The sequence below is a fragment of the Mandrillus leucophaeus genome, unplaced genomic scaffold (assembly GCF_000951045.1).
Source record: "Mandrillus leucophaeus isolate KB7577 unplaced genomic scaffold, Mleu.le_1.0 Scaffold1507, whole genome shotgun sequence".
Lineage (NCBI taxonomy): Eukaryota > Metazoa > Chordata > Mammalia > Primates > Cercopithecidae > Mandrillus > Mandrillus leucophaeus.
The window spans coordinates 1305-12069 of NW_012101485.1; the positions used below are offsets into that span (position 1 = coordinate 1305).

Below are 10765 nucleotides of genomic sequence, written 5' to 3' on the forward strand. Positions count from 1 at the left end.
CTTAAAAGTGTATAAAGTATTTAATGTATTGATTTTTGATTTGGCTGCCCAAGTTCCTTCCACTCCTACTTTGTGGCTTTTTCTTATTACTAGGTAAGATTACTAAGATTATTTGCTACATGCTGTTGTAATAGTTGTATATATTTAGAATAATGCTTGTTCCTTAAGGTTAGTCATGAGGTTTTTAATATGAAGGCCAATCAATAGGTTTCAAGGAGCTATTGAAATCACCAAAATTGGATACGGAATGTTTTTAGGCAATGGCTCTGCAAATGTTAAGAACAGCTTATTCTTTCAGTAAACATTCATTTGAACACCTATTTTGTACCAAGCACTTTGTCAGTGCAGAGAATCTCTAAGATAAGAGAGGCCAAAATTATGTTCTCTCTAGTTCTTTCCAATTATTTATACTCTTCTTCTTCTTTTCTTTCCAGGAAAAACAAGAATGGTGGTGGCTTTACATTGCAGATAGGAAGGAGCAGACATTAATATCTATGCCATATCATGTGTGTACACTGAAAGATACAGAGGAGGTAACTATCACACAACATGATTTCAGTATTTAAAAAGGCACAGCTGTCACTATCATGCTGCTTCATATATCTTCATATATCTTTTTTTAAAAAAGCAGTTTATCATATTTAGCATATTGTATTCTGTTCGTTGCCTGCATTTTGTAACTGTTCTCTGATGTTTTGGGGGTGAGCTCGTTGGAAATTTATAAATAATTGTTAAAGGTAGGCAACTTAGTCAATGTTTTAAAAACTTGTTCTTAGCTTGTTTTGGGAGTTTTCACTGTTAGTGTCTAAGAACATATGCCTTTCCTCCTCCTCTCCAGAATTTAGTAATAGGATTTTTGTTCTTATTGGATTAGTGTTAAGTATTAGATCTTTTGTCTTAAAAAAATATAAGAACTGATGATGTGGATTTTTTGAGTGGAATTTTTGATTACGTGATATTGTTCACTGTTAATGACATCAGTGAAGTAACATTGTGATGAACATACTTACCTTTGGGAACTGCATTTTTGTTGTTGTTTTTCTTGATTTTTTTTTTTTTTGTAGGAAGAAGGTTCTGTCTGCCTGTACTTGGTGGACAAAAGCTTTTCAAGATAGCCCTATGATGTTGATTTTTAGTACATATTTTTTAACCCTTTGTAATCAAGTGGTAAATGCATGAAATAGGTTAATAATAAATTTATAGAGGTTGAATTGATGGGCTAGAGGTTCTGTATGTTTGTAATTTTGACCTATATTGCTAGATATTTTATTTCTCTATAAAAAGAATGAATGTCTAAATATGCCTAATGCCTCTCAGCATGTCATACATTTTGAATATCATTGCTAGTTGGAAAGGTGAAAAATAGCATCTTAGATCTTTGGGGTTTTTTTTTTTTTTTAATTTTTTCCTCTGATCATTTTTTTGAGACAGGGTCTGGCTATGTCACCTAGGCTGGAGTGCAGTGACACAATCTTGGCTTACTGCAACCTCCGCCTCCCAGGCTCTCCCACCTCAGCCTCCCAAGTAACTGGTACTACATACATGCACCACCGTGCCTGGCTAATTTTTGTATTTTTTGTAGAGACGGGGTTTACCCATGTTGCCCAGGCTGGTTTCAAACTCCTGAGCTCAAGAGATCCGCCTGCTTTGGCCTCCCAAAGTGCTGGGATTACAGGCATGAGCCACTGTGCCGGGCCTCTCTGATCTTTTAAGTTTTAAAACCTATTGAAAAGTTACAAGCACAGTATCATGAAACCTCCCTAGATCCCCACCTATCTTCACCAGTTGTTTACATTTAGCTGTTACTTGTTTTATCTTTCTCTCACTGTATGTGTACATACAAAACATGCACATGTGTGTGTGTTTTCCCCTGAACCATTTGAGGTACTTGTAGATACTATAACATGCTACCCCTAACTACTTGACATGTATCCCTTAAGAACCAGGGCCTTGGGCTGGGTGTGGTGGCTCACACCTGTAATTCCAGCACTTTGGGAGGCCAAGGTGGCCAGATCACTTGAGCCCAGGAATTCAGGAGCAGTCTGGGCAACATGGTGAGGCCCTGTCTCTTAAAAAACAAAAACAAAAACCAGGACCTTCTCCATAGGCCCACTACAATGATTATACTCAGGAAATTTAACATTGGTATGGCATAATTATCTAATATGCAGTCTGTATTCAAATTTCCTCAACAATTCCACTAATGTCTGTTACAGTTTTTGGTTTTATTTTTAAACTCAGGATCTAATCAAGGATCACACATTGTAGCTGGATGTGGCAACTCGTGCCTGTAGTCCCAGCCTAACTCAGGAGGCTGAGGCAGGAGAATCACTTGAGCCCATGAGGTTGAAGCTGCAATGAGCCATGATCATGCCCCTGTACTTCAGCCTGGGCAACAGAGTGACCTGTCTCGAAAGAAAGAAAAAAAGACCTTTTTACATTGTATTTGGTTGTCATGCCTCTTTAGTGTTGAATGCTTTCTTGTCCTTGTTCTTTTTTAATCTTTGCATGCCGCTGACATTTTTCAAGAATCCAGGCAAAGTGTTTTGTACAATATCACTTAATATGACTTTGTCTTGTTGGTTACTCTTTATTCATCTTCGTGTTTTTGGCAAGCAAGCTATGTTGGTGATGTACTTCTTACTGCATTATGTTAGAGGTACAGTATATGCCTCTGCCCTATGTTGGTGATATTAATTAAGGTTGCTCATTTAGCTATGGTTTTTCTCTATTGTAAAGGTATTTTTCTCCCCCTCTAATCTGTGGGGTGATATTTGGGCCCTGTGTGAATGTCCTATTCTCCAACATTGTTTTAGCCAGTCATTTTAAGCATATATTGATGATTCTTGTCTGAATCAATTTTTACTCTGCTTATTCTATTCAGTGTAGTTTTTATTTCTCTGAAGAGTGAAACTTAACTTTCAGTGTGTTTGAGTCATCTTTTTAATGTGTCTGGCCATTGTTCACTTTTCTTGAGTCTTAAAAAATTGGGATTTTTTTTTTTTAATGTTAAGAAATCAGCCCTTTGTGATATGTGTTACAAATATTTATCCCCAGTTTGTTTTACTATTCTGGTTGTTTCTACCAGGCAGAAATATAAATACCTATTTGTTTATCCATTTTCTTATTTATTTTTTGTAGTATGATTTAAAGAGTTTTTTTTTTTTTTTTAATAATTTCTAGGTTTGTGTTATAGTTAGGCCAAACTGAGATTAATTTTTAAAAAAAGATTCCTTCATGATTTTTTCTAGTTTTTTTTAAAACTGGCATATTTTAATATTTAATCTTGACTATAAAATCTGGATTTTGGAGATTAGAGGCAGATCACCAGCGCTTACAAATGTCATTTAAAAAAAATTGTTCTTCTTTTGTCCAAGTGGAATAGAAACTTTTTTAAGGTTTGTTATTTGTATTTGAAGTTTATGATTTGATGGTAAGTAAAATACCTTCTTGACCTTTGGCATTGGGCATTTATTCTAGAAATAAGAAAATTTGGCAAGAAGTATCTCCTATCTAGTGAAGTCTGTTGTTTAATTCCAACATTTCACTTATGCTTTTATACCTACTTAATTTCTTCAAGGTGATAGCATAGAATTTGGTTGCTTTAAGTACTTTTTTCTTAAATTGTGGAGATACAAATTAACCTCATCAGTTCTGCATAATTTGATCTCCTCTTTGTGAGGTATTTATAATATGTAATACATTTCACTTTTCTTTATTATTGTTTATAAGAACTTCAGTAACATTTGTTTGGGCTTTCTGTATCATCTGCAGAAAAAACCTGGCTGTTAAATACTGTGGTCTAGGAATTTTAGGGAGTGAGCTGTTTCCTCCCCATAATACAGATATTTAAGTTCTGATTTTATCTTCTAGGTAGAGCTGAAGTTTCCTGCACCAGGCAAACCTGGAAATTATCAGTATACTGTGTTTCTGAGATCAGACTCCTATATGGGTTTGGATCAGATTAAACCATTGAAGGTAAGAATAGTGACTTTTCAGTAATTAAGAGTTTTCTGTATACATGTTTAATATACTACGAAAACAATTCTAGTTTTGAAATGTAGAGTTATGGAAGGAAAAAGAAATCATCTCTTGCTTTATATGTGATATACTTGATGGACTAGTCTTTCAATAATAAAGTTTTAGGTTTTAAGGAGTATAACAATTTAGAACATTGAATATAAATTACTTTAGGGATACATTTAATGTGTTGTAACTTTATAAGGCCTCAGCAAATGGGTTCTTTTTTCTTTAGAAAGGCACTTTTTTTTTTTTTTTTTTTAAACCACAGATTCTATTTGGAGTGTTTATTAATTTCTGAAACTAATTTATTTTTGTCATCTTACAGCATACACTTCTGTAAGTATCATTTGCAGCACACTTTCATCTTTGTTTACCAATTCACTTGAACTTTTTATAAAAGGTGTCCTATTATATTAGAGAGATGGTGCTAAAAGTATTATTGCATTGTAAAGGGTAAAAGTAGCCAGTAAAGGCAAACCTTTTTTTCCATGAGGGTTCCATATTTCTTTTATTAACTGTAGAATTTTACGTCACAAGTCTAGCGACTGCAAAATATCTCAGATTTTTCTTCCTTAAAGCAGAAGGCTTCTGTTAAAATATGACTCAGTGTTCTTGCTCAAGAATCACAATTGTTTTATGCCACAGAAATACATTCATAAGTAGTGTAACATATAGAATCAAAATATCAAACTGTATTAGAAATTTGACTACATTTACCTATGGTTAGATTTACTTGTTTTATTTCTGGGATGAAGTGTCTATTCTAAATGAATGAGTTGAATTTAGAATTGTATCCATAGAAATCTATTTCTTTATAATTGCTATGGGCAAAGAAAACCTTTTGTTTACCAAGATTTCTTCCATTATTTCTCCCCAAATTTCTGATGTCTACATTTAATTCTTCTTTCTAGTTGGAAGTCCATGAGGCTAAGCCTGTGCCAGAAAATCACCCACAGTGGGATACAGCAATAGAAGGGGATGAAGACCAGGAGGACAGTGAGGGCTTTGAAGATAGCTTTGAGGAAGAAGAGGAGGAAGAGGAAGATGACGACTAAGCAGTACTCTGAACGGACCACAGTGTTTGCACATATTTGCAATTTTTTGCTGTTTTGGAAGTGTATAATAAACCAGAGACAGTACAGAACTGATGTTGAGGGAGGTGTAGTTTTTTTTAACTCTAGAAATGGGTGCATAATATAAATAGGCAATGGTGCCTTGGTACAACCTGAAAAATGTTAAGGCTTATTGAAACCTTTCAAGTATGGGATGGTGCATTTATTTCATCTGCAAATGATAATAAATCCTTTGTTATTATAACTGTCCAGAAGTGTGGGCTATGTATTATCAGTCTATGGTCCCAGTAAAAGCAAAGATGCAGGAAACACAGTCTATAAATGAGCGACTTTTCTTTGTTCAGCTTTAGTTTTAGCAAACACCACAAATATGTTTTAAGTAACATTGCTCAAGTTTATAATCTCTTGATAAGCTCTATTATTGACATTTTGCAGTGATACAAGACTGTAACAGCTCCATTCATAGATTTAAACTTTTATTTTTACTTATCTTGGTCATAAGTCGGCATTCTCTCACATTCCACATGATATAGAGGGCTACATTTTGGAATTTTTCTTTTCTTAATTGTCCAGTTATCGGACAGATTATAAAAATGGCTTTTAATGGCTTAAAACATTTCTAAACCTGTATCTTAGCAGATCAGTGCAGGATCTAATTCTTTTGATAAGCTGTAGCTCTAAAGTGATAGTGGGACCGTATGTTTTCTGATATTGGTGGCTTATGTTATTAAACCTTTTATTAAAAAGGTTCACTTTAAAAGCTGAACTACATCCTTAGTTTTCAGTCTACCTGACTCTATCAGGAGCTTTTTAAGGAAAGTAAGTATAACATGCAAAGGAAGCTTTTTTTGTATTCATTTTGGACTCCTGTCAATAAAAATAGAAGTTTGTTGACTCGTTTTATGTTTCAATGGTGTGTGTCTTTTTACTGTCAGGGCATAAATAGGGCAATCCACTTCTTTATTTTTCAACTAAAAATTGAATAGTATTGTACATTACTGCTAAAGTGACTGCTATTTCTGTATAGTATAGGAAAACCCAGGAGTAAGAGGGATTTCCCCTTGTAGTACAACTGGAAAGATAGTGCTTGTAAAGAGTAGAGATGTATACATGATGAATCACTGAGGGAGGGTGGATATTTTTATTCCTAGATGTGGAGGAAGCATAAGTCTGTAGTATTATAAAACTGATTATAATAATCCTTTCCCATCAAAATTTCCATAGGTCAAAATATTGTTGGAATACTACAATTTGCAACCTTGTTTACTTAAAAGGTTGCCACTTTCAGTGCAGAATTACCACTGCTATCTTATTACTGCAGTAGTTGGAAATAAAAATTGAAAATTACCAAAACCATGAATGGTTTTTTTGGTTCTAAATTTAGGATGTAATATTTTCTATCAAATGGTCAAAGCAGTTTTTTTCACTGTAACCTCAATCACCAGTTTAGTGAGACCCTTTCTTGGCAGGCAGGAGTCAGTGTCACTGAGGATTTTTTTCATTTACTTCATTGAACAAGTAAGAGGGTGGGTTTAATTTTCAAATCAGGTTCTGCTGTGAAGCACTAGTGTCTTGAGGCAGCTACTGATTACTTAAGTGTGGTGGCAGGGGGTGAGCCAGCTGGTGTCAAGTGAAAGGAGGGATTAGAGAAAACAGGTGTGGCACAAAGGCAAGGAAACAGAGCAGACAAGATACAACAATGTGTAGAATGCATATTTCCTAGTTTTCTTGAAAGATTTCAAGAAAAGTATGTTTTTTCTAGTGGCTACTTTGCCTTAAAGAGGCTTTGTAAGTTCATTCACACAGCTGGCTTCTCTCTGGGTTTAAGATTCTGGAGAGGAGGGTAACCTAGTAACTCACCACAGTGCTTAAAAAACCACCATCACCAGAAAATTCCAATAGTTGGTTTTCCTTTTCTCTGTGTGTGATGTGTATGTACTTCTCAACTAAGTAAAATAAAATTTCCTCTAGTGAGTACTTTAGGTAACCTCTTTCCATATGGCAGTAGTGAAAGAACTGAGCCTTCAGTTGATAGTTCTTATCTGTCCAGCAAGTCGCTGAAATCCACATCCCTTTGTTTTTCCTCTGGAATGAGAATAGCAAACTATGTATCCTAGTTTGCATTTAATCTGATGGAAACTTGAGTGAAGTTTCAGTGTTCTTCCTATAAAAAAACTGACACGTTGTCAACAGTTGATGAGCCTATAGATGATACAGTGTATAGGAAGTGAAATTGAAAGTTACTTAAATTATGTGATATTTTTCTCTAATTGGTAAAGTACCTATTAAAATACAGCTGTTCATGAGGAGACTTAGTTACCACAATTAAAAGTGTAGCAGTTGTGATTTTTAGCATTATAATATTTGATTGAGGCCCTGAGGTGTTAATATGTCAGTCTCAGAGTTAGATGTTCATGTCCTTTTTGAATTGTTTAAACATTTTTCATGAAAAATTTTTTTTTTTTTTTAAGTTAGGGAGCACATTGAGTGAAGTTCTCTGTGTAGAAAATACCTTCTGCTCTGCTTCTCCCAGCTTGCACTGAGGGCTGGAAAAGGACAGGCCTGTCCAGCTGTACTGTCCCACTGTGTGCGGGGAAGCTTAGGCTCTGGTGGAAGCAGGGGGGCGTAGATGTCAAACAACTGATGCTGAAACAGGGAGGGAGAGATATAATAAGGCTCTCTAGGCATGTTATTTTTGACCACAAGCTTTGTTCAGTTTGCTTCAGCCAATCCAAACCATATACTAGTGTTCTGTAGTCACAATTCTTATTTCAAATGTAATTCAGCACCTTACATAATGTTGGAGGAGTTGTCATTCATCACATATTTACTGAGTTTCTATGTGCCAGGCTCTGTGATTGGATACTAGAGCTATCAAAAAAAAAAAAAAAAAAAAAGTTAAGAACTCACTTGCTGGTGTTAGATCAGGTAGATGAGTGGCAATCCATTTAAATCCCTTTGCCTTGGCCATTGTTTGGAATGCCCCTTTTTTTTTTGTCTACTGTAGGCAGAAGAATTATTTCTTTAGGGGCTGGCTATTTAATTTGCTGGCCTTTTATTTTCTCTCTCTCTTTTTCTTCTTGAGATGGAGTCTCGCTCTGTCGTCCAGGCTGGAGGAGTGCAGTTGTGCAATCTCAGCTCACTGCAACCTCCGCCTCCCAGCTTCAAGCGATTCTTCTGCCTCAGCCTCCTGAGTAGCTGGGACTACAGGTGCATGCCACCACACCAGCTAATTTTATGTTTAGTAGAGACGGGATTTTGCCATGTTGTCCAGGCTGGTCTCAAACTCCTGGCCTCAAGTGATCAGCCCTCCTCAGCCTCCCAAAGTGCTGGGATTACATGCATGAGCCACTGCGCCCAGCCAGTTGGGTGTTTTTGGAAAAAAAAAAAAAAAAAAAGCAAATCATGATCCTTTGCTTTAAAATGTTTTTTTAAAACAACTTTCCCACAAATAACCTGATTTAACTCCATGAAATCCCCTATTTAGACTGCCTTAAAGTGAAATAACTATTGGTGAACCATAACATGACATTTTACCAGCTGTGTAGTGACCAGTCCAAATATGTCTCAAGAAGTTAGCACCAAGCATTCTCATCCATTTAAACTTGATGCTAGGGCTATTTTGCAAAACTTAAAAGATGTGATCTTGTACATATTTCTGTAACCTGAGCTGAAAACCCAAATAACAATCATTGACATTCCTTAGGGCTATTGTTTCAGGTGGGGGTGTATACATCCCAGGGGCGTGGAGATGATCAATCCATTGACGAAGTATTAAAATGATTATTTGTATTTAATCTCATCCTTTTAAATTTCTATTTTTGTGTGTTTTATAATGTACATAATATATTGTACAATTGTACACTTCTATTATTTATAAATAAATATACATTTATTAGTGCATTACATTGTTTTTTCTGATTTGGGTGCATGATCAAAACATTTGGGCACCACTGCTTTGTGGTATTGATAGGGTGACGTTTGACACCATCTGAGATCACAGAGTGATGTACTCTGGAGTTGGTGGGTTGGCATTCACTGTGTCCAGCCCTACTGTAGCTCCCAAGAGCAGAGTGAGACTTTTCTGAGATAGAGCTGAGTAGGTCTGGAGGTGGGATTGATAGGCAAGGGGAGGATTCTGCACAGCGGTTTTCTGTGGAATGCAGGTGGTGCAGGTGTGGAGCAGCAGTGATGGGGTCGACTTGCTGGGACTTTGAGCAAATCACAGCCTGTTACTGGTCCTGGCAATCAGTGACGGCTGCAAATGGAAGGTGCGTGTGGGAAGGACTGGCCACTCTGTTCAGCGCGAGGTTGTTCAGGTTAACCTATCAGCCTGGGTACACAAAGGGAGCTGTATCCCTCATACCTTACCAGAAACACCTGAGGTTTACACTTTAGCATCTGGATAATAGCAGCAATGGACTTCAGTGTGAACAGATTCCATTAAGAGTTAACTTCAAGCTATTTCTCTGTATTTTCCAGCCTCGTTCCAGTAGAGGGCGATAGGGCTGTAATTTTCTTTAACAAAGAATGGTGTGTTTCGTTTGAGGCAAAACCACGATTAAAGAAATGCATTGTAATTTATTTCTATCTGCATCTTCTGGGATTACCTCCCTCTCTTGATCTTTTATGTTTCCCCCTAAACTCCGTCTTCCTTACATGTGTCCTTTGTTATTTATTATTTTTTTAGAGGCAGAGTCATTCTCTGTCGCTCAGGCTGGAGTACAGTGGTGCAATCATAGCTCACTGCAGCCTCAACTCCTGGGATCAAGTGATTCTCCTACGTCATCCTCCTCCGAAGTAGCTAGGACCACAGGCACTAACCTGACTCATTGTATTTATTTATTTAGAGACGGGGTCTTGCTATGTTTGCCAGGCTGGCCTTGAACTAGCCTCAACCCTTGGCCACCCAAAGTACTGGAACTATAGGCATGAACCACCGCACCTGGCTGTGTGTCCTTCAACCCATTAAATTTACTGTCTGGAAACATTAAGTCCCTTTGCAACCAACTCCAAAAGACAATCCATATGTATTCAATGTGCTGGAATTGCAATTTGCATTTGTTTGCTTGAGAGAGGTGGACAAATAGGACATGGAAATTCCTTAACTCTACAAAATCTAATCTGTTTGCTTGATAGGTGTCAGCTATTAAGAGTCCAGAGTTTTTACATGCAAGCTAACAAGTTAACCTGCCAGTGTCATGGATGCTGACAAAACAGAGGACTCCAAAGACAGAGGCACAGTAGGCGGCATGAGCTTCATGTTCCCCATCTGTTCCTGTTGTCCCCCAAATTCCCATGGAGGCGATGCGGAGTGGCCAGGCAGATGCTGTTCATATCACAGCTGAGGAACTCCAAGCTTGGGAGACCTAACCCTGTCAAGGGCCTTCAAGCAACCCTGTCTGATCTTATTATCCCGGACAGCAAACAAACTCGCCCTCTTTCTGGGAGGGAGACACTGCCTTCCAAGGCTGTTTGCTATACAGACACCCTTGAAAAGATAGTCTAGAACAAAAGCTTGTGTGTCTCTGATCACAGGTGTGCAGAAACATGAGAGATCCATGGAAAACTGTCTCTCAACAGTTGGAATTCAATACATGTAGGACCTGTATTTACAAAGAGATATAGAACACTGATTTTTCAAAGGGAATGAGGTCTATTTAGTGAAA

General features: G+C 37.0%; 1 protein-coding gene across 1 annotated transcript; it reads left to right on the forward strand.

Moving 5' to 3' along the window:
• Nucleotides 1-381: 381 nt before the first annotated feature.
• Nucleotides 382-8960, forward strand: LOC105535822 (translocation protein SEC63 homolog). Its single transcript, XM_011975039.1, has 3 exons — nucleotides 382-533; nucleotides 3874-3978; nucleotides 4935-8960. Exons 1-3 carry the CDS (start codon nucleotides 495-497, stop codon nucleotides 5076-5078), a joined length of 288 nt encoding a protein of 95 aa, XP_011830429.1. The 5' UTR covers nucleotides 382-494; the 3' UTR covers nucleotides 5079-8960.
• The last annotated feature ends 1805 nt before the right edge of the window (nucleotides 8961-10765 follow it).

Bases quoted from the DNA above. Each gene is read 5' to 3' on its own strand.
- LOC105535822 (XM_011975039.1), top strand. From the start codon at position 495: ATGCCATATCATGTGTGTACACTGAAAGATACAGAGGAG. The intron at 534-3,873 runs GTAACTATCACA...TTTATCTTCTAG, and splicing joins CACTGAAAGATACAGAGGAG to GTAGAGCTGAAGTTTCCTGC. The intron at 3,979-4,934 runs GTAAGAATAGTG...TCTTCTTTCTAG, and splicing joins ATCAGATTAAACCATTGAAG to TTGGAAGTCCATGAGGCTAA.